At 37.2% G+C, this 24197-nt stretch overlaps 2 protein-coding genes across 2 annotated transcripts; one reads left to right on the forward strand and one right to left on the reverse strand.

Annotated features, from left to right (window-relative positions):
- The first annotated feature begins 219 nt into the window (after nucleotides 1-219).
- On the forward strand, nucleotides 220-12791 carry poc5 (POC5 centriolar protein homolog (Chlamydomonas)). The gene is made up of 13 exons (XM_079813684.1): nucleotides 220-343; nucleotides 889-972; nucleotides 1086-1227; nucleotides 4063-4143; nucleotides 5199-5383; nucleotides 5467-5643; nucleotides 6184-6288; nucleotides 7751-7930; nucleotides 8060-8225; nucleotides 9133-9281; nucleotides 11072-11188; nucleotides 11358-11534; nucleotides 11627-12791. Exons 2-13 carry the CDS (start codon nucleotides 889-891, stop codon nucleotides 11771-11773), a joined length of 1710 nt encoding a protein of 569 aa, XP_079669810.1. The 5' UTR covers nucleotides 220-343; the 3' UTR covers nucleotides 11774-12791.
- Nucleotides 12211-23939, reverse strand: ankdd1b (ankyrin repeat and death domain containing 1B). Its single transcript, XM_079813685.1, has 15 exons — nucleotides 23692-23939; nucleotides 22446-22546; nucleotides 22231-22329; nucleotides 22056-22154; nucleotides 18922-19026; nucleotides 18699-18803; nucleotides 18251-18349; nucleotides 18020-18118; nucleotides 17766-17864; nucleotides 16126-16224; nucleotides 15937-16035; nucleotides 15720-15827; nucleotides 15157-15358; nucleotides 12510-12641; nucleotides 12211-12305 (listed from the first exon to the last, which is right to left on the reverse strand). Exons 1-15 carry the CDS (start codon nucleotides 23861-23863, stop codon nucleotides 12250-12252), a joined length of 1674 nt encoding a protein of 557 aa, XP_079669811.1. The 5' UTR covers nucleotides 23864-23939; the 3' UTR covers nucleotides 12211-12249.
- Between the last annotated feature and the right edge of the window lie 258 nt (nucleotides 23940-24197).

Genomic DNA, 24197 nt, shown 5'->3' on the forward strand with positions numbered 1-24197 from the left:
TTGGTTTTTTTATGCATTTTTCCTCTCAACAGAAAAGAAAAGAAAAGAAACTGACTGCAATGGGCAATGTTTTGCCGTTGTGACGATGGGATACATGTCAACAACAGAACGATACAACAGTGAATACAACCGACGCTTCCGCGTATCTGTTACCACGGAAACATTCTACCCAATCACAATAGCCAAGATAGACGTGCCAAATTTTCAACCAATCAAATAGACTTTTACTCTAGCGGCTAGCAGTTTGAAACAGTGCTTTTAACAGTAGAGTGTGCACTTGCAGATTGAAAGCATTCGTTGTGTTAACAGAGGAACAAATACCTTTAAAACTCTAGCTAAGAAGGTAATGTTCGTACAGTTTTATGTCTTTACCGCACACGACATCATGCTTTGTAGATTTAGCCTAGGGACTCAGTAAGAAGCTAACAGTGTTATGAAGCTTTAGCAGGAACTTAGGTTGCACTTTTGCTTTAGCTCAGGGACTGGTTGTTTATATCTAACTGCGTTTTTGACTGTATAATATACGAACATTATAATAAACATTAGCAAACGTTGCTAAGTTAACTGTTTCATTACCTAGTCGATAAATCACTGCTGCTGAAATAAACAAAAACGTTGAAAAGTTCGTTAGTTATCGTTAGATAAATACATAATTATTATTATTAGTGTTTTTGTATGGAAAAAAATACATTATTAGCTGATAGATTTTAATAGTTTAAAAAAAGATATCGTGGTAGAGTTTGACAGGTAAGATCAAACAGTTTTGAAGTAGATTGGAAATAGCTATAAAGTAATCAGAATTTGTCTCTTTAAGAGGATTCAGCTATTTTGGTCTATTTGAACAAACATTGTTATATGTTACAAGTCCTCATTTATTCTGTATTTCAGATGTCATCTGATGAAGGGGAGCGCAATAGTCCAGAATTACCGAGAGATTCAGACAGAGGCAGCTCAGTTTCCTCTGTGCTTCAGGTGAGTTATTATATCCACCATTACAAAAATCACAAGACAAGTGACTGATTTTCTGTCATTTTTGACTGTTTAAAGGACGCTTTGGTGTTGTTCCTTCTCTTTCGAATTTTCAGGATGAATACGAAGAACTTCTTCGGTATGCTGTTGTGACTCCTAAATATGAACCGAGTCTCCCATCACAGCTGTTGAGCACAACCCAACTCTCCAGTTCACAGCATAGTACTAAAAGAGACAAACCAGCTCAATCCCCTGCAGGTAGACTCCTTTCTAACATGCAACACATAGTTAGGAGATAATAATGCTAGATAATTCCAAAATTGCAGACACTTATGTTGGAAGTAACTCATTTTTTGGTTGAGAGGTTTGTAGGTGTAAAGCAGTGATTTTCAAACAGGGGGCCAGGGCCACTAGGGCATGGGTGTCAAAAGTCGGTCCTGGAGGGCCACTGTCCTGCAGAGTTTAGCTCCAGCTTGCTTCAACACACCTGTCTGGAAGTTTGTAGTATGGCTAGTCAGAGAAGGCCTCATTATTGGGAGATACGGGGGTCTGTGGCTCTACCATTGGAGAACGCATAGGATAGTGTGTGCCTTGATAACCAGTCACATTACACGTCTTGACGTCATCGAATTTTGTTCAATTGTGCGACAGTCAATCACTGTTTGCGGATACCATAGAAATGAATGAGAATTAGGGATGGGCATATCGATATATCGATACTGATGTGAGTATTGAAAAGTATTGATAGTAGGGTTGGGTATCGTTTGGGTTTTTTTTCGATTCCGGTGCCAAACCGATACTTTTAAAACGGTAACGGTGCCTGAACCGATACTTTTTTTTTTTTTTTAAATGGCCACAAAACGAGGTGGATAACATTAAATGTTTTTTTATTTATTTATTTAAATTGAACCATTTATTAAAAGTTTAATGTATACTTAAATGTATGAATATAAATAAATACAAAACACAATTGACTTACTTACAAATTATAATTGACTTTACAAATTCACAGTAAAACCTAATAGCCACCTAACCCAACTACAACAAGCCTAATATAACTCTAAATAGCAGTTACAGTAATAACAGCAGTTAGCCTAGTCTGTATTCTCGCTCTGCTACTAACCAGCTTCGAGCTTCAGCTTTATTTTGAAATATGATCATTTTCTCTGGCTAAATATTTTAGAACGCATCACCTTAATGTTTCCATGACGACGCGTCATGTTTCTCACATGAACAGCAGCCGCAATAGCGCTGACAGCTCAGCTGTATCGGGTTTATTTCGTTTTTTCTTTTTATTCAAAATATTCACAAACTTCTTAACTGTGTCACGAACTATCTGATGTTCAAATGTGTGAGTCAATGTGTGTTAGTTGATCTATAAAGCGCAATGGGCGGCGCCATGTTAGTTTGCGCCTCAGAATCGGATCTGTCGGATTTACAACACTTGAGTTCATTCTCGTCTTACAAAATACATGAAAGTAAGTGACCAGTGAACTGGAAGAAGAATAGAGTAAACGATATAGCTACTATATAATGTGCATGTATCTGATGTGAATAAAACATGTAACGTTAGTCAAATTATAACCGCCTGAAAGGATTGTCAATGCCGCTTTCATTGACATCAGTGTGTGTTTTTTGCTAGTAGCCTACTTATGAGCATTTAAATGTCTGAAACCTGGAATAAACATGATGTGGTTGAAAACACTGAATAGTTGTCATGAGTTGTGATGTGACCAGCGCTGAGCGTCTGTCTCTGGCTCGGTGCCAGCCAAAGCACCCGAAAGCACGTTTGAATTTTGGCACCGAAATGAGGAACCGAAATCTGCGTTCTGATTCGGTCCGGTACATACCGGTTATATAAGTACCGGTGCCATATTACATTTAGTCATTTTAGCAGATATTTGGCACCGAAATGAGGAACCGAAATCTGCGTTCTGATTCGGTCCGGTACATACCGGTTATATAAGTACCGGTGCCATATTACATTTAGTCATTTTAGCAGATATTGGTAGTCAAATATTGGAACCGGATCTCGGTACCCAACCCTAATTGATAGTCAAATAAAAATACAGATACAAAGGTGTTTTGTTGGTTTTTTTACCTGTAATTTAGTTTCTTTAAAAAGATGATTTAATGCGTGCAAACGAATAACCTATGTAAGCGAATAATTGTGCAGTATAGGACTATTTTCGCACAAGAACTCTGGTCTGACGGAAGCGCGATCTCGCGTTGTTTCCTTGTCACTTCTCGCGTGTGTTTGCTTGTGAAACGTAGTTTGCGGACGGGAAAGAGTTGTCGGCGATTCTTCGTTTTGTACAGTCATGCAGTGTGAAACCCCCTGTCACCGATCCATCATGCAGTGTGAACACAGCAGCAACTGATTGCTACCCCAGGTAGTCATGCAGTGTGAAAGCAGCAGTGATCCGACAAGTTTGAAAATCGTGCAGTCTGAACACGGGCATTAGGGATTAGTGTTTGGTGTAGACAATCAGTATTTGTGATTGACATGACCAATAAAATCTTAAGAAACGGCTGCAGGGCGGAGTTTACGCTGAACTGGTTTGGGGGGGAATCACACGCCCAATAAGACCTTGATTGGTTGTTCAGGTGTGTTTAATTGGGGTTGGAGCTAAACTCTTCAGAACAGTGGCCCTCCAGTGTAGGATTGGACACCCCTGCACTAGAAGATCTCAGCACACTTCCAAAGGAAGAAAGCTTTAAATGATTTAAAATAAGGCAAAACAATGTTTAAAAAGCTAGACAGCTAAAAAAATCATATATCTAAATTTAATTTGCTTAATTAATAACTGCCATTTTTATTTTAAAACCAGGATTCTCATGATCTTGGCCTACCTGGATGTACTGAATGTGAGAATTTTAAAAGTGTGATTTCTAGAAATGAAAGAGTTGTGGAAATTAGTACAATTATTTTTGAATTTTATAACAAATATAATTTTTATATCAAATGTAAATATTGCTCCTAAAATATTGTACTGGGTAGCAATAGCTATTTATAAGTTATAAAAAAAGTGTTATATAAATTAATTGGCATAAAGTCTTGTGAAAAGTGTTATTTCCTTTGTTTTATTTTAGATAACGAAGGGCACTCAAACAACGGGGCTACGCCAACTCCTCCATTAGAAGAATCCAGACCGCCAAGTCGCACATCTGAGGGTAACATCATGAAGCCTTTTGTGACCCTGGACCACAAAACCAGTCATAAGTCAGACGGGTATATTTGTGGCAATACCATACAATACATTGTATGGTCAAAATGTCAAAATGATCGATTTTTCTTTTATGCCAAAAATCATTAGGAGATTAAGTAAAGATCATGTTCCATGAAGTTCCTACCATAAATAAATCAAACATTTATTATTAGTAGTAATATGCATTGCTAAGGACTTCATTTGGACAACTTTAAAGGCAATTTTCTCAATATTTAGATTTTTTTGCACACTCAGAATCCAGATTTTCACATGGTTATATATCGGCCAAATATTGTCCGATCCTAAGTCAAGTCAAGTCAACTTTATTTATATAGCGCTTTTAACAATGTAGATTGTTTCAAAGCAGCTTTACAGTGTTAAACAGGAAAATAATGCAGCATAATTTTATTCAGCTGTATAGCCATTCTGGAAAAATTTCAAGTATCATACAGTGACAGTGTGGGCTTTAGATCAATAATTTGATCAGTAATTTAGTTTAAATGGTTAATTTAGTTTATTATTTCGATGTATTTCGATGTTTAGTTGAAAAATTTAGTCTAACAAACCATACATCAATGGAAAGCTTATTTGTTCTATATATATTTAATGTATAAATCTAAAAAAAAAAAAAATTACTCTTAAGACTAGTTTTGTGATCCAAGGTCACATTTTAAAGAGAAATCTCTCAGTCCTCTTTCTTTCGAATGCGTCTCATTCAATCAGAATTGCTCTCACACTTGGTTCGATTGCCTGGTCCGAACCTGAGTTCGATTTCTCCTCCCTGCCTTTTCCCCGCTGGTAATGCAGACGGAGAAGGCGGCAAATTGTTTTTTGAACCTTTGGTTTTGTTTTCTAATAGTCAACATAATGGCACTTTCGTCTATCTTGCGCGAATGTACTGCAAATGTTCTAAAGAATGCGGGAGTCCATTTTTGCTTGCAGTGTGTCCGTAACGCTTATCAGGAAAGTACCCTTAAAGTTGGAACTATTATATATATATATATATTGCTTTTACTTCAGGTGAGTGCATGGCAGCCAGGTCTGTGTCACCTGAGGAAAGATCCGTGAGGACACAGACAGGGTCAGACAGATCAGGACAAAGCAGCCCTGATGCTCTGATCACTGTCATGACAGAGATGTTCATCTCAGAGGACAATCTGAATAGGATGGAGAATATTTTGGACACCTGGAGCACAAACCTTAAGGTTTGTTTTGCAATTGAATGTTTTGTACCATTTTGCTGCGTACCGTAATACATTATTGGAACTGTTTCTTGGTCTGCCTGCAGAGTAATGTGATGATGGAGCTGAGGAAGTGGAAACTGGCTTTTGTGGAGCAGCACAGGCTGGAGCTTAAAAAGGAGAGAGAGAAACATGCTGCTCATATGGCTGCTGTAAATGCTGAGCTGGACAGTCTCAAAGACCTGGTCAACACCTACCAGATCTCTAACCAGAGGAAAGATGAGGTGTGCACAGATATAGAGACTAAAGGCCCATTCACATCAAGGATGATAACAATAAACGTATAGTTCTAAAAATTGTTCAGAATATCAATCCACGGCACAGAGAAACTATATTGTTGAAATCGCACCCAGAATAATTGTTCCAGCTGATGAACGATAACCTTGACAGCCAATCAGAATCCATCCTGCTTTAAAGCGTTTGAGCATTTAAAATGAACGACGGCAAAAATGCAGTACACGCTTAGAATAAATAAGTGAATGCTAATATAGTTGTCGTTCTTGGTACGAACAGGCTTTAAGTCAGAGATGTTATTAACTGAAATTAATTGGCTGGTCCTGTAGTATTAAACTAAAACATAGAGATATTGGTCTAGAATATAATGCTTTGAGGTAACGGTGCAAAATATCAGAAAACATGATGTGCAACAGCAATTCGTAATTCAAAACACAAACACACATGTGGCTCTGAATCACAATATTTAACAGGCTGTAAGTCTCTGTTTTCCAGTCTGTCATCTCCTCCTTGGCCTTTGCCTTCTGCAGGTGATAGTGAATCTGAGCCGGGCGGTTGACAGGCAGAGGGAGAAGCTGGAGCTGATGAGGAGTTTCACCCAGTGGAGACTGAAGCAGTGTGCTGCCAGAGAGGAGGTGAGACGGCCGGGGCAGCTCTAACTGACAGCACACACACAGGGCAGATGTTTTTCAGACAGTGCTGTTTACTCATGTCAGATTGATAGTTCAGAAAGGCTTGTTTTGTATTCATTTTCTCTTCTTGGAGAAATTGCAGACTTTCTGCATTTAAAGGGACAGTTCACCCCAACATGAAAATTCTGTCAGCATTTACTCACCCTCATGTCATTTCAAACCCTTAATATGTTAATCTTCAAAACGCATATTAAGATAATTTTAATGTCCCTCCATTGAAAGTCCAGGTAATCAAAAATGACACGATCCAAAAAGGTTATAAATGCATCGTAAAGAAAGGCTGAGAAAGGCTTCAGATAGGCCTCCATTGGCATTCAGTACATTTTCACTCCCAAGACCGATAAAAGGCACTTAAAACGTCGTTACAAAGTCCATCTCACCACAGTGACTCTAAATAATCTTACGATGCGACGACAATAGTTTTTGTGCGCAAAAAAAAATCAAAACACCTTTATCCAACTTGTTATTGCCTTCCGTGTGTGCCTCCACGACGCATGCGCGAGAATATGACGTAGCGCCAGCGTTCGGGAATCCATGAAATGCGCACTTTAGTCCCATTTTGAGAACTACGCCAAGACCTAAAGCACGATCAATGTAGAATCCAACAGCTTAGACACGCGCGTCTTCCTCTGATTGTAAATAAATCGCTTCTGGGTCATCTGTCCGAACGCCGGATCTGCGTCATATTCTCACGCATGCGTCGCGGAGGCACACACGGAAGGCAATAACAAGTTGGATAAAGGTGTTATTTTGATTTTTTTTTTTGCGCACAAAAACTATTGTCGTCGCATCGTAAGATTATTGTAGAGTCACTGTGGTGAGATGGACTTTGTAACGACGTTTTAAGTGCCTTTTATCGGTCTTGGGAGTGAAAATGTACTGAATGCTAATGGAGGCCTATCTGAAGCCTTTCTCAGCCATCAGCTTTCAACAAAAATATCTTCATTTGTGTTCCGAATATGAACGGAGGTCTTACGGGTGTCGAACGACATAAGGGTGAGTAATTAATGACAGAATTTTCATTTTTGGGTGAACTAACCCTTTAAAGATGTGCTGAGGCCAATACAACAGTGGTGACTTTCGGCATGAATGCAGCATCACACAGTTTTCAGATAAATTGTTGAAATACCCTTATTTTTTGTCCATTGTTTTATTTATTTATCTTTTTAATTGCCCAAGAAAAAGTCGTTTTTCACAAAAATATTAAGCAACACAACATGTTTGATAATAATAATAAATGTTTCTTGAGTGCCAAATCACAGGAATATTTCACAATCACAACATTACTGTTTTTACTGTATTTTTGATCAAATGAATACAGCCTTAGTGAACATAAGACTTGTTTCAAAAACAAACCTTATTTAAATCTTATGAATCTTATCAAATGTATTTCTCTGTGTTCCAGGCTCAGGGGGGCAGACTGGCCGAGCAGCACTATCATTTGCAGCTCAAGAGAAAGGTGTGGGCAGGCTGGCACTCGCTCATCCAGAACAGGTGGCGGGAGCGTGTGGAGAGAGCATGTTGTGCCAGAGCAGAGGACGTCTGCATGCAACTCTCTACAGACTATGAGGCCAAGATGGCACAGGTGAGTGAAACGAAACCATACTGAAATTTCAGTAATATTTTTTTTTAAAAACTTGGGTGTTGGTGATTCCATGTTTAATAAATTACTGGATGTGGACATAATATGAAAGTTTAATATTGTGTTTGTCAGCATGTAGAGGAGCTCCAGAAAGCTCAAGCTGTGATCCACAGGCTGCATATGGAGCGAGAGCGCTATGAGGACTCTATGAAGAAGGCTTTCATGCGAGGGGTCTGTGCGCTCAACATCGAGGCCCTTAGTATGTTTAACACTGGGGAAGCGGGTAGACTGGACCGTGGTAAGACAATAGAGAGATTCAGCTCAATTAAAGTAAAGGCATGATGTAGCAGTTAAAGATGATTGATTGCTACATAATTAAAGTGTAAGTTATGATAGATATTCCACTATACAAAAAAGAGTTTTGAATGTAATAAATCCCCTATTTTAACAAAAAGTAATTTCTAAATAATTGAATACACTAGGCATATAATTTTATATGACAACTAAATCGGATTGATTTCAGTAACGGTTTTCTAGCCTCTGGCTAAATAATCAAAAGTTTAATATTCCTGCTTCATAATCAACCCCGTTTCCCTTCAGTTGTCCCACGTGCAGCTCATAATGTGATTGAATGAAATATGCAGAAAGGGTAGACAACAGTTTACATTAAAGGTGAAGTGTATCATTTTTTTTATTTTATTGTTTAATTACTTTGTCATAAACTAGGGTGTACAGACAACTATAAGCCAGCCATTCGTAGGTTTTGGCTGACTCAAAGGCATGAGTTTGGGGTGGGCAGAAGGGTAGTGTTTTAGAAGTTGATTGTAAAAAAAAACGAACAAACAAAAAATATGTTTTCTGCAATTGCATTCAGTGTCACAGTTGGCGTTGAAATCAATGACATGCTTCACTTGTAAATTCCCTTGTAGACAAGGCTATCAGCTTAACAAGCATCTGGCAAGTCAACATGTGTGAGGTTAATGCAAAAAAAAAAAACAATATACTCTTTTTACCTTTGAAATTTCACTGTGACCACAGTGTTATTCATTTTGAGGCAGTGAGAGTCTGAGAGAAAATTTGAGACAGATATTAAAAGAATGAAATTGAATCTGAAAGAATAATTTAAATTAAAGTAGGGGTTGTAAATGTCTCAAAGATCAAACCTAAAGCAGTATAATCAGTCCAGCCTTCATTTGTGTGTGTAGATCCTCCACCTTCAGGGGACGAGCCAAGCACCAGCTCAATGGCTAATCACCCTCCACATACTGTCTCGTCTGCACGGCTCAGTCCAATTGTCATGGAGAGTCCAATACAGCTGGGCCCCTCCCACAGCAATACAGAGGACATAGAGGCGGTAAGACATACAACAAACACTTGTGCACATGCAACAAACGCTTGTTTAATCTGGTGGACAAGATTCTAAACGCTGAAAAACAAATCATGTTTTGTACAATGTTTTCATATTGTTATGCATGTGTGTGAGATGCTCTTCATTTCAACATTAAGCTTGATGGAGCATCAGTCCGAGACTGTATTGTTTTCTTTTCAGTGTTCTGACATTTGCTTTTTTTTGACTAATGTTAGCCTATAAAAATGAATCTTTGCATGGCCAATATTGCTGTTGATATTTATATATAGATAAATGACTTTAAAGTCACCATGAAATCAAAATTGATAATTGTTTTTAAAGGGGCTATATGCAACTTTTTCCCCAAAATAAACGTAACAATAGCCTTTTTATTTTACCATTTATGACTCAAACATCTCCTGATGAGCATACTGACACCTTGTCCGCTCACAGTGGGTGCACCTATAAGCCTGTATCCTATTTTTCCTATTTTCTGGTGGGTCGTTTTTTTCCCGTGCTGTCTGCGGATGTGACGTCACCACCGTTGCGAGAGCGAGCAGAAAATAAGAGCAGTTCTGTTTTTTGGCCACAGGTGTCAGTCGCGAGTTTAAATTTCAGAAAAACGCATATAGCCCCTTTAGTAGAACATTGCAATATTTATTATAGTGGTGGGCATAGATACATTTTTTTAATCTAGATTAATCTCACTGTAATCTTGGAATGAATCTATATTAAAATGGCTCATTTGAATTCTGCCAAAGGCATTCAGAATGTGTGTACTCGTAAGTGATCGTTTGTCTTTTTGTAGTTTAAATAATAAATAACTTGTCCCTTTAAGACCTGAAGCACGCATGGATCCCACTGTTCCTGTGAGCTGTTTACGTTAAAACTCACCAAGATGGGCATTGAGACATTTTTGAGTGTATTTGACCATTAATAAGCTGGAAAAAGGAGCTCGTTTTTGCACTTGTATGTCAGAGGCGGCTTTATTACGGTATGTGTGTGTGCTCTTCAGATGCGAGCGCGAAATCTGCGGGAATTAGTAGAATTAACGTTATGTGCAACACACGGTCATGAGGAGGGTTCGCCGTGTTCAGAGGGTTAACCGGACTGAATGAGAGGAGGCGGGTGCGTGTCAACTCGCTGTCGGTCGGAGAGGAGAGGAGAGCGCACCTGATATCGATACTGTAGAAAATGAGTATTGTATCGTTTCAGATATTTCAGTATCGATACATATCGAAATATGGATATTTAACACTAGTAGGCATACACAGAGGTTCGAAGACTCGTTCTCTCGCCCCTACAGTGCAATTCGGCTAGGTATACATCCGCACTAAAATATCAAGGTGAAAGTCATCATAGCTTGCGTAGTATAGACCCAGCTCCCAACCCAACTTTGAGAATAGATTAACGGCAATATTTTTTTAATCACCCGATAAGAGTCTCACGTTATCGCAGCACGTTAACGGCCCACCACTAATTTATTATAAATGATTTATCTATGTACATCATTATTTTCAACATGTATGTGCCCTCGTAATCTTTAATCTCTTCTGTCTTCTCTGATAAAGTGTTTATTGGTGCAAGGGCGTGACAATCTGTCATTCACATGAGATCACAGTAATCCAAACCAAGATACCGTTTACTTGGATACGACGCAATAGGGAAGAAAAGACTATCGCAACTTTGGTTTCATGCTGACTTTAAGGGCCAAAATTGAGGGTTAAAAAAAATCTTTTACATGACAGTGAATTTAATCTTTGTTAAATTATTTTTATTTATTGATCTCTTTTCAGGAACAGTTTCTCTCTCAGCCTAGCTCAATCACCGGCCCAAGAGCAGAAACTCTTCTCTCAACCACAGTGGTAAACTCCACCGTTCCACCAGGGGGCAGTTCAAGCTCCTTCAGACAGGTACCGTCACTGGCAGCATATACAGTATATGCATATTTTATATCAGCCTGCTGAAGCTGCTTTTCGAAATGTCTGTGAAAACATTTTATGCATTTATACATTCACGTATTGTGTGAATGTTCTGAAAACGACTTGCTATTGCTTGTTTCTAAAATGTTCTCTTCTTTAGATGAACGCACGGATAGTGACAGCTGGCAAGCAGAAAGCCTCTAAGACGGTAACTGCTCGTTTGACAGGACGGGCAGAGCATCACCGGATGGGCCGTCCCCCTACGGCCCTGCATGTCATGGGTGTGGCTCCTCCCATGAGTTCAGTTGTAGTAGAAAGACACCACCCTGTCACTCAGGTATAAAGGAACCTCCCTGTACACATGATGGTATCAGAACATCAAACACAGTAGTGCTCATTCCATTTCCCCCTTTCCCCCCCCACATGCAGCTCACCGTTGGCCAGGCAACAGCAGCTAAGTTCCCTCGCTCCGCTCTTCAGAGTCAGACTGTCTCCAGCAGCAAGAGCTCCTCCAGCCAGCCTAGAGGCCCCTCCTCCTCCACCTTTCACATCCACTCCATCAAAGTTGTGGACTAACACACGCGTACACACACACACACACTCACCCCTCAGGTCTTGAGTCTGGATATTGTAACTCGAAGTATTTCTTTTGTCATCGTAATTTGTCAGGTTAAGAGGCTTTAAATTAGGTTAATACATTTTTAGTACAAAATTGTATTTATTTTTTATCATAACATAGTGGAAATGAAGGTAAGTTGTTGATATAAAAAATTTGCCAAATGAACACTTTTAATTGAAGAAACATTATTTATAACGCAATGTGGTTACTTTTATTTATTAAAATTGATTGTATAAGTGTCAATGTTTACTTTTATAATGTTTTACAAAGCCATAATCAAAATCCGCAACGTTTCAGATCAGTTTGTACTGTACCTTAATTCACAGGATTTACTAAAGTTAACTGTGCTGGATTTCAATGCGTCTCAATTAGGAAATGAAGCACAATTTTTTTTAGTTCATAGCATCTTTTATTTCTCTGTAGCAACTTGGATTCATGAAACTGTGCATTTCCTTGTATCAGCGTTTGTTCCCTCCATTCTTATTTTTTCTGGGGATGACACAATGTATATAATGAGATTCAGCCCTTTCCTTCCAACTAATTTTATAGTAAGGAACATTATAAAGGACTGTGTAAAATGCACTCTCTAATAAATACCGTTTAAAAGATGTTGCAAATACTATGTATTATATTGTTGGTGCGTCCTTCAGGACACTGAAAACAATGATAACGGCACACTGTAAAACATCCTACCAGCAATCTTTGTAATCCCAACAGAAAGCAGCCCCTCATGCAGACCTTTGGATGGGCTGCTCCCTTCTATCATGATTCCATGAAGCCAGATCAGAAGCATCCTGTTCCCATGTTCCTGGAAACTGTTAGGTCCTAGACAAAAAAAGGGGGAGTCTCTGATTCAGGCTTATCTGTATGTTTTATAGATTTATGTTTTATAAAACTGAACTTTATTTCAGTGTATTTAAAATGTATATAAACCATTAATCACATCCAAAATAAAAGTGTGTGTTTACCTAATACTATGTGTGTACTGTATAATTATGTCTATTTGAATACACACACATGTATATATTTAAGAAATATTTGCATGTATATATAACATTATTAAGTTATATATAAATATAAAAACAATTATAATATATATATACACATGCATGTGTGCGTATTTATTTATATATATATATATATATATACACAGTACACATATTAGGTAAACAAACTTATTTTGGATGCAATTAATCGTTTGACTCTACATAAAATATATACATATGCCAATCAGGCATAACATTATGACCACCGACAGGTGAAGGGAACAACAATGATTTTCTTCATCACGGCACCTGTTAGTGGGTGTGATTTATTAGGCAGCAAGTGAACATTTTTTACTCAAAGTTGATGTGTTAGAAGCAGGAAAAATGGGCAAGCATAAGGATTTGAGCGAGTTTGACAACGACCAAATTGTAATGGCTAGACAACTAGGTCAGAGCATCTCCAAAACTGTAGCTCTTGTGGGGTGTTCCCGGTCTGCAGTGGTCAGTATCTATCAAAAGGAAGGAACCGTGGTGAACCAGCAACAGGGTCATGGGCGGCCAAGGCATCAGAACTGGACCAGATGGGAAATGGAAGAATGTGGCCTGGTCTGATGAATAACGTTTTCTTTTACATCACGTGGATGGTCGGGAGCGTGTGCGTCGCTTACCTGGGGAACACATGGCACCAGGATGAACTATGGGAAGAAGGCAAGCCAGCGGAGACAGTGTGATGCTTTGGGCAATGTTCTGCTGGGAAACCTTACTCTGCCATCCATGTCGATGTTACTCTGACACGTACCACCTACCTAAGCATTGTTGCAGACCATGTATTCCCTGGTGGCTGTGGCCTCTTTCAGCAGGATAATGCTCCCTGCCACAAAGCAAAAATGGTTCAAGAATGGACTGAGGAGCAAACAACGAGTTTGAGGTGTTGACTTGGCCTCCAAATTACCCAGTTCTCAATCCAATCGAGCATCTGTGGGATGTGCTGAACAAACAAGTCCGATCCATTGGGGCCCCACCTCGCAACTTACAGGACTTAAAGAATCTGCTGCTAGCATCTTGGTGCCAGATACAGATACCACAGCACACCTTCAGGGGTCTAGTGGAGTCCATGCCTCGACGGGTCAGGGCTGTTTTGGCAGCAAAAGGGGTACCAACACAATATTAGGAAGGTGGTCATAATATTATGCCTGATCGGTATAATATATATATATATATATATATATATATATATATATATATATATATATATATATATATATATATATATAAATAGTAATTAAAGAAATGTGCATTATAATAATTTTTTTATTTTAATACAAATAATATTTGTTTTATTATATACATACATTAAATACATTACTGCTGCATTAATCTGAAATAGTACAATTTAAAGTAACTTTTTTCTATTTTAATATATTTTCAAATGTAATTTATTCCTGTGATGTCAAACTGAATTTTCAGCATCATTTCCAGTCTTCGGTGTCACATAATGCTTCAGAAACCATTCTATGCTAATTTGCCGCTCAAGAAACTTTTTCATTCTCAATATTTAAAACAGTTTTTTCATCAGATTTTTTTCAGAATTCTTGTGAACAAAAATTTCAAAAGAAAGCATTTATTTCAAACTGAAATATTCTGTTACATTATAAATGTTTTTTACGGACACTTTTGATCAATGTATTTCTTCCTTGCTGAATAAAAGTATTATTAAAAGTAAAAAGTATTAGAAATGTTTTGAGTGGTTGTCAGTGTTGGGTAAAGCTACTTTTAAAAGTAATGCATTACAATATTGTGTTACTCTAAAAAAAAAGTAACTAAATGCAATAGTTACTTTTAATGGAAAGTAATGTTGTTACATGTTCATACCAGGGGTCCATTATTTGTACCTCACTTTAATACATCTGAGATGATTTGACAGATGCCTGATCTTCTAACTGTGAAATTATTAAGTTAGTAAAGTATTAATGTATTTAAGTATTAATTATTAATGCAATTAGTAATTTGTATTATTTAACATATCTAATTATTGCAGGTTTACAAATATTCCCATACACCCAATTTATCTTAACACGAGGACAGGGAGAGGTGTCAATAAATGTGAAAACAAAGTAACTTTGAGTTTTTGTAAATTTAAAAGTAATGCATTACTTTACTCGTTACTTGAAAAAAGTAATCTGATTACGTAACTCGTGTTACTTGTTACCCCCAACACTGGTGGAAAGTGTACATTTTACAGTAAAATTATTAGTCCAAGATTGTCTGTTGGTTCTGCTAAACCCCCTGTTTGGGGGTTATTTATAGGTTCTTATATAAAGATAAGATAATATGGTAAAACATCTTGCTCTGACCTGTCCACTGCTCCTCGATGGCAGCCACCTGATCGTCTGTGAACTCCCAGAGCTCTGCCAACTTCTTCCAGTCATTGCGCTTGAGGTGTTTGTATGCGAGCTCCCATATTATATCACGCATCGGCTTCGTGTCAGGGGAGTGATCTAATTTAAACGTCAGCGGTGATTCGCTGTGAAGGCTCTCTATAGCATCTGTATTAGTCTGAAAGGGTAATCAAATAACATCAAGCTCTGAGAAAGGCCAGATTTGCCAGAAGCCAGGTGCTGAAATTAGCACAGGTATATACAGCACATTGAATATCATTAGTCCATGTTCGCTGTTGGTCAGAATGATCATTTTTGACACATGCAATTCTCGTGCAAATAAATGTGCTGTGGTGACCTTTCTAAATGGAATTATACATGCTTTAATATTGCATTACACTTCTTGCACTGGGTTTAATAGAGAACGGCTGAGGTTATAGCAGCACGTGGCATTTGGTGGGAGGAAAATGTTCTTTTACAGCACACAATACCATTTATACATGGTTTGCTTTGACCAAATTGGAAATCTGAATACCCACCATTTGATAATTGCTCTTCCATCTGAAATATCTCTCAGCTTTGATGATCATGTCCACAATTATCACCATATTCCCCCTCGCTGCCACTCCAAGAGCTGTTTTATTTTGCTGTGAAGGAAAATAATAAGTTCAAAAATAACCTCCTAAATTGCCTATTTCTCGACCACATTTGTAAACCCTTATCAGGCACTGCAATATGTCAGACACGGTCTGTCACCCTGTCCTGAATCCCCAGGTCCACCTCGGCTTTCAGAATCATCTCGACCACATCCACCTTCCCCATCTCAGCAGCGATATGGAGTGCGGTTTGTCCCATCTGAGTGAGTTGAATGAATAAAAAACTACTGAAACACATGAATGCAATGGCTATCGTTTCACAAATGATGGATGAAAGAAGATAGCGCACATGATCTGTTACGTTTGGATCACAGCCAGCCTCAAGTAGGGTGTGGATTACAGGAATATGACAGTTCTTCACTGCTAGATGGAATGGAGTATGCATATGCTGAAACGATCAAACAATCAATCAATCTTGGATGGCATTAGTGTATTTATTCCTTATATGGATTATACCATATCGTCATGAAGGAAATATAAGGTGCATGTTAAAATGCTTAGTATTGGAGACTGAAATAATTGTATCTACTGTATATATTTATACAGTACCAGTCAAAAGTTTGGAAACATTACTATTTTTAATGTTTTTGAAAGACAGCAATAATGTGAAATATTATTACAATTTAAAATAATGGTTTTCTATTTTTAATATACTTTAAAATATAATTGAATTATGTGATGCAAAGCTGAATTTTTTTATCAGCCATTACTCCAGTCTTCAGTGTCATATGATCCTATATTATCAATGTTGGAAACAGATGTGAATAAAAAGTTAAAAAGAACAGCATTTATTCACTTTTTATAAATTTAACAGCTGAATAAAAGTATTAATTTCTTTAAAAAAAAGGAAGAAAAAAATTACCGACCTTGAATGGTGGTGTATATTGTTACAAAATATTTTTATTTTAAATAAATTATGTTCTTTATTAAACGTATTATTTATCAAAGAATCCTGAAAAAAGTATCAAATGTTATACAAAATATTAAGCAGCACATTGATAATGAATCAGCCTATTAGAATGATTTCTGTAGGATCATGTGACACTGAAGACTGTAGTAATGGTTGAAGAAAAATCAGAAATAAATTGTGTTTTAAAGTATACCGTATTAAAATAGAAAACCATTATTTAAATTGTAATAATTTCACAATAATACCGTTTTTTTTCTGTATTTTTGATCAAATAAATGCAGGCTTAATGAGCATAAGAGACTTCTTTCAAAAACATTAAAAATAGTAATAATTTCCTCACTTTTGACCGGTTATATACACACACATTTTACACTCATACACATTTTTAACATTTTAAGTTAAACATAGTTAGTGTTTTACAAATCAACATTAATTGGTGTTCAATAAACATTTCTTATTATTACCAATGTTGAAAAAAAAGTTGTGCTGCTTAATATTTTTTTGTGAAATACATGGTACATGTTTTAAGGATTCTTTGATGAATAGAAAATAAAAACATTATTTGAATTTTTTTTGTAGCATTATAAAATGTCTTTACGATCACTTTTGATAAATCTGATGCATCCTTGCTGATTTAATTTCTTTTAAAAAATTCTTCCTGACCCCAATTTTTTTTTTAATCAAAGTAAATTAAATCCTTTTTTCTAAAATATATTGATACTTTTTACTAAAATATATTTATACTTATACTAATATATATATATATATATATATATATATATATATATATATATATATATATATATATATATAAAATTATATATATATCAGTAGCTGAAAGCAGATCTCTTGAACTAGATACTTTAATGACACATTTTACAAATTTTAAAAGATTCTCATTTAGTGTTACAATTCATGCTGAAGTTTAACTTAATAAGACTTAATAAAATAGAGATTAATGTGCTAATAGCATCAAAATTTCAGGCAGCAGAAACATTTTTTTAAACAATATTTCTCACCTGGTCCTGAGGGTTTATTTGGGCTCCACTATTAATGAGGAGTTTTACAATTGGAAAGTGGCCCCTCTCACAGACTGGATGCAGAGGACTTCTTCTGCTCTGAAAATCATCAAAGATAACCATTCTCTAAGAAACAATGCTGAATATGTTTTCTATTTCATGGTTAAACCATTCTCACTGATGAAAGAGACTGTCATTATTATTCAGTGGTAGCTATCAAAAGGAGCATTTAAAATCATCCCGTCTGTACATACTAAGGTGAAGATGCTTGGGTCACATTGTGCCTCCAGAAGGGCTTGTACACAGTCCTCATGAGCTCCATCTGCAGCCAGATACAGAGCGGTCTGCCCCGCCTACTCACACAGTAAATAAATCAAATCAATGTGTGTGTCACACGCATGCATTTTCTGTGTGATTCTGGAACAAGAGTTGATAAAGCCTAAATGCCTAAAATGGTTTTTACATTATAAAGGACAGATTAGTACCTGATTGACCTCATTGCGAACGTCGAAGTTGTCTAGAAGTAGCTGCAGTGCTTCATGTTGACCGTGCTTTGCTGCCAGATGCAGAGGTGTGTCTCCAACCTGTCAACCAGACGGGAAACGGAGTTGAGAATTACAGTCAAAATTGCTGTAATTCATTTCTGTAATTACATCTATAATTACACCGTTGACCCTTCCCTTACCACTTAACCCACCCTTACACATAACCACCAAACCTGCCCCTAACCGTACCCATATCCCATCTCAATAGCAGCAAAAGTGCTTTGCAATAATACATGAACACAGTAAGTACATTGTACCTAGCAATTTTTTTTTATGTCAGTACATAGTAGTTACAGACAACTTAGTGTGACCAACAATGATTACAGCTACAACATGCCCTTTTTTGTGTATTACAAACCATCTATAAACTGAAGGATTCAATAAATACCTTATTTTCCTCCATGGTGGCCATGTTGTAAGGTTCCTCCATCAGCATCTGTAGCATGCGAACACAGCCGTGTGCTGCGGCCAGGGTAAAAGGCCTGTTACCATACTGACAGAAAAACAATTTATGTTTGTGTGTTTTGAAGATCTCTAATGTGGACATTATCAAACTTTTTTTATTCTGATTCTCATTGTTTTTAATATACGATGAGCTGCTGTTTCCTTACTTGTTCTTCTTTGTCAAGTTCTCCCATTTGCAGATCATCAACAATGTACTCTACAATATCAGTGTGATTGTTCATGGCAGCGCAGTGCATCATGTTCAGACCCTCCTGAACACATAATTATTTCATTTAAGCTCTAAAATGCCCTAAAATGTTCACCTTTATGAGTAAGCTACACTATATTGCCAAAAGTTTTGGGACGCCTGCCTTTACATGCACATGAACTTTAATGACATCCCATTCTTAATCTGTAGGGTTTAATATGGAGTTGGCCCACCCTTTGCAGCTATAACAGCTCAAACTCTTCTGGGAAGGCTTTCCACAAGGTTTATGAGTGTGTTTATGGGAATTTTTGACTATTCTTCTATGGAGCGCAATTGTAAGGCCAGGCACTGATGTTGGACAAGAAGGCCTGGCTCGCAGTCTCTGCTCTAATTCATCCCAAAGGTGTTCTATCGGGTTGAGGTCAGGACTCTGTGCAGGCTAGTCAAGTTCCTCCACACCAAACTCACTCATCCATGTCTTTATGGACCTTGCTTTGTGCACTGTTGTGCAGTCATGTTGGAACAGGGAGGGACAAACTGTTCCCACAGAGTTGGGAGCATGAAATTGCCCAAAATGTCTTGGTATGCTGAAGCATTAAGAGTTCCTTTCACTGGAACTAAGGGGCAAAGCCCAACCCCTGAAAAACAACCTCACACCATAATCCCACACCACCAAACATTACACTTGGCACAATGCAGTCAGCCAAGTACCGTTCTTCTGGCAACCGCCAAACCCAGACTCGTCCATCGGATTGCCAGACAGAGAAACGTGATTCATCATTCCAGTCCAGTGGCGGCGTGCTTTAAACCACTGCATCTGACGCTTTGCATTGCACTTGGTGATGCAAGGCTTGGATGCAGCTGCTCAGCCATGGAAACCCATTCCATGAAGCTCTCTACTCACTGTTCTTGAGCTAATCTGAAGGCCACATGAAGTTTGGTAGCTATTAACTTTGCAGAACGTTGGCGACTTCTGTGCACTGTGCGCCTCAGCATGTTCTGTGATTTTACTTGGCCTACCACTTCATGGCTGAATTACCAATTACTTCCACTTTGTTATAATACCACTAACAGTTGACCGTGGAATATTTAGTAGTGAGGAAATTTCACAAATGGATTTATTGCACAGGTTGCAACCTATCACGGTACCACGCTTGAATTCACTGAGCTCCTGAGAGCGACCCATTCTTTCACAAATGTGTGTAGGAGCGTCTGCATGCCTAATGCTTGATTTATACACCTTTGGCTGTGGAAGTAATTGGAACACCTGAATTCAATGATTTGGAGGGGTGTCCCAACACTTTGGCAATATAGTGTATATGAGATGCTATACAATTGCAGTGTTCTCTCTCACTTTTAGATGACATTTGCACTGCACAAAATTCCAATGAAAAGCAAAGAATACACTTAGAATATTTACAGTATTTAAATGTGGCTGAGTAGAGACAATTTTCCAGCTAATAAAAAAGGTAAAAATAAAAGTGGCAAAACTTTTTTTTTTCGTCAAAAAGTGAAATTAATATGAATTTATTTAATAAATTAATTGTAAACTTAATTCACATAAATGCAATAGTTTTAATGCCAGATGTGTTACAGCAATTTAAAGATATAAGAGTTATTGGTAACACTTTACTTAAAGCCTGTATATATATATTGCATCAATTATGCCTTGTAATACAACGTTTAATGCATTGTGTGGTCTCATGAATAACTATAACCACAGTTAAAATACATTATAATACGAAAGTATAATGCATTAAATCACATGACAAGCAAACTCTTTAGAAACAAACTAATTTCAGAATCTGCAAATATTATAGTGCATTTTAACGTTGGCTACAATTATTTATGAAAAGATAAAATGCATTATAATGTATATTATGAATACCTTTATAATGTATCAAACATAAAGGATTTAAAAGATTAATTCACTTCAAAATGAAAATTTCCTGATCATTTACTCACCCCCATGCCATCCAAGATGTTCATGTCTTTCTTTCTTCAGTTAAGTTTTTGAGGAAAACATTTCAGGATTTTTCTACACACAATGTACTTCAATGGCAACCAAAATGTTGAAGGTCCAAATCAATGCAGTTTCAAAGGAAGGGCTTCAGAGGCTCTGCATGATCCCAGCCGAGGTGCACTCTGCGACGTGCCAAGGATTGCGCAATCACGTCAAAAAGGTCACGCTAGCCGTAGGCAGAAGTACCACCCCCGTGTTAACAAAGCACTCGTGTGAAGACTAATACAAATGTCCTTTAGCAAAAAAAGGTTAAACAACGAGGTCGGACGATTTTGAAGTTGGAGATGGAGGTTTTTTTGTAAAGGCCGTTTGTATTAGTCTTCGCACGTTTGCTTTGGCCGGTACTTCCGCCTATGTCTAGCGTGACCTTTCCGACGTGATTGCGCAATCCGTGGCACGTCGCAGAGCAGCGCAAGATGAGCAATTTAGGTTAAAAGTATATAAATATTTATTTTTTCTTGAAAATGACAGATGCTTTTGCTAAATAAGACTCTTTTCCTCGTCTGGGATTGTGCAGAGCCTCTGAAGCCCTTTGAAACTGCATTGATTTGATTTGGACTTTCAACCCGTTGGTTGCCATTGAAGACCATTGTGTGGAGAAAAATCCTGGAATGTTTTCCTCAAAAACTTAACTGAAGAAAGAAAGACATGAACATCTTGGATGAGATGGGGGTGAGTAAATTATCAGGAAATTTTCATTTTAAAAGTGAACTAATCCTTTAAGTAAAATGTTCCCAAGTTATTTCTTAGGTTTAAAGTCAAGGGGGGTCATGAGTTTCTGAAAATATTCGGGAAAAAAAAATCAAAAATAATTCAAATAAAATAATTTAAATGACCCAGATCAGAATATTTAAATGTTGTGTTATTGGTGTTGATTATGTAAGGAATAATTGACCACGAGCCATTGAATTATTTTGCGTCGTGGCCGCAGTAACACTATCAGGTGTTAATACATAGCGTTTAAGATTATATAAATGAAATAAATGGAAATCTCACAGCAGAATGACATGTGTAATGTAACTGATATCTCAATTAAATGAATCACTCTATACAGTAAGCGAACACCTTACCGTATTTTCAACACTTTGGTCAGCTCCACTTTGAACTAGTAACTTGAGGATTTCTAAACTCCCAAACCACGCTGCTAAGTGAACAGCAGTCAGTCCATGCTGCAGAGACACAGTATGAATGCCAAATTGATCTTAATGGTAACACGGTAAATCATTAATGTTTGGGCAAACATACCTTATCTTGTAAATCTAGTTTGGCTCTCCTTCGAAGGAGCACATCAGCAGCTTCCACATTTCTGAATGCCACGGCATAATGAAGAGCAGTTCGACCGTGCTAGCAGGAGACACAAGATTCATAAGAACCGCTCAGAGATGAACAAACATGTATGTATTTGCTACTGTAAAGAAAGTTTTCTGTTTTCTTTCTGAAACTTCAGTTTATTTACATACCACATTCTTGGCATTGACATTAACGCCTCTCTCTCGAAGCTTCATGCCCTCCACGTCGTTTCTCTTTGCTGCTTCTATGAAGTCTTTCTCAACCTCCAGCACTGTATAGGTCGAATTACCAGTTCAATAGCACCGACTAGCACTTTACAAAAAGTATTGTAGTATGGCAGACTGATGAATTAGATAGCAATGATTATCATATTCATATTGGTTCAACATGATATTTACATTGGAATACAATAGTATTACATGGTATTTTTTTTGTATTAGGAGCCAAGACTACAGGAAAAACAAGTAACTTATTAATGTATAAACTACTATTCTATTTGGTGACACAGAGATGTGTAAATATCACTGAGTACAGTTTGTGTTTTGGGCGTTCACTTTAAGGACAACTGGAAGACATGATGTCAAGTGTGATGTATGAACACTGTCAGATACCGTACGTAGCTACTGTATCTTGTGTACTGAAATTCTAAACTGATTCCAACATTTAGGAATATCCCAGGTTGAATGAAGCTCAATCGACAGAATTTGTGGCTTTAATGTTCAAATACAATTTTTTTTAAATTCTTTAGAAAAGCAAAAACAAGAACAAAAAGTCCCACACACTATCATCAGTACTTGCAAAAAGTATCAAAATAGATTTATTTGCCACGTTTTGGTCCCATGACCTTCATCAGGCATATACACTCTTTAAAAATAAAATATATATAGGGAATAGGGAAAAAGGAAGTGAATACAGCCAATTTTTGGAGTATATAAAAGCCGAAATGTGAAGGTTACATTTTACAAAAACACTTATAATTGATTTAGTTTGAAGTAGTTTTAAAATTGGATGTCACTTTACACAGAAAATTTTGATTTTTTTTCCCTCACACTACATACTGTTTATGTCTTGTTATTATACTATTAAAACTGTGAGCAATTTAGAAATTACAGATTGGCCCCATTCACTTCCATTGTAAATCCCTCACTGTAACCCGGATTTTATTAAGAAATGGAAGGACAAGTGGAAATTGTGGTAACATTATGCAAAAAAATTCTGCTGATTGTTTTTAACTTGTACTAAATCCAATCTTCCTTTAAGTTTGATATCTGATATCAACATTTACATGTCTTATGATTTCCAATGTACCTCATATAGGATATTCAGAGCGAAAACAACTTGTTTCTCAATTTTCTTAAATATCACATTTTATCAACTAATAGTAAAATATCCTCATGCAAGAAGGTCTATACTCACACATCTCATTGCTGTCATAACCACCATCTTCACCAATGTCCTTTGGCAGTATAAATTCAGTGAAACCTTTGACTTGGTCTGATTTTAACCATGTTTTGGGATTAAGGTTCTCCTTCTTCCAAACAGGCTGCTTCAGTACGTAATCTTTTAGGGCTTGAGCTCTCCTCTCCATAATATTGTACCGGTTGCACAAGCTCTTTGCCTCAGAGACTTGTGTTCTGTAAAATACATCAGCTGGATGGTTTTGTTTGCATTGAGAGCTCACGCCCAAAGACATGCGCTCTCACCTTAAGTACATACAGTTACATGGCTTTGGCTTCAAGCACTGATTGTGTTATGTGGAAATATAGGGAATGAGGTTATAAGGTTATTAAGCATATACACTACTGTTCAAAAGTTTTGGGTCGTGTAAAAAAAAAAAAAAAAAAAATTACTTTTATCAAGTGACAGTAAACATTGCAGTTACAAAAGATTCAAATAAATGCTGTTGTTGTGAACTTTGTTTC

The sequence above is a fragment of the Gobio gobio genome (genome assembly GCF_949357685.1).
Source record: "Gobio gobio genome assembly, chromosome: 4".
Taxonomy (NCBI): domain Eukaryota; kingdom Metazoa; phylum Chordata; class Actinopteri; order Cypriniformes; family Gobionidae; genus Gobio; species Gobio gobio.

What these genes read in the sequence shown, in the direction of transcription:
- poc5 (XM_079813684.1), top strand. Translation starts at nt 889, where the DNA reads ATGTCATCTGATGAAGGGGAGCGCAATAGTCCAGAATTACCGAGAGAT. An exon ending in CTAACCAGAGGAAAGATGAG is followed by an intron (nt 5,644 to 6,183) that starts GTGTGCACAGAT and finishes TGCCTTCTGCAG; the next exon opens with GTGATAGTGAATCTGAGCCG. An exon ending in GACACCACCCTGTCACTCAG is followed by an intron (nt 11,535 to 11,626) that starts GTATAAAGGAAC and finishes CCCCACATGCAG; the next exon opens with CTCACCGTTGGCCAGGCAAC.
- ankdd1b (XM_079813685.1), bottom strand. Translation starts at nt 23,863, where the DNA reads ATGGAGAGGAGAGCTCAAGCCCTAAAAGATTACGTACTGAAGCAGCCT. An exon ending in AACTAGATTTACAAGATAAG is followed by an intron (nt 22,155 to 22,230) that starts GTATGTTTGCCC and finishes GTGTCTCTGCAG; the next exon opens with CATGGACTGACTGCTGTTCA. An exon ending in ATCCAAACGTAACAGATCAT is followed by an intron (nt 16,036 to 16,125) that starts GTGCGCTATCTT and finishes CAACTCACTCAG; the next exon opens with ATGGGACAAACCGCACTCCA.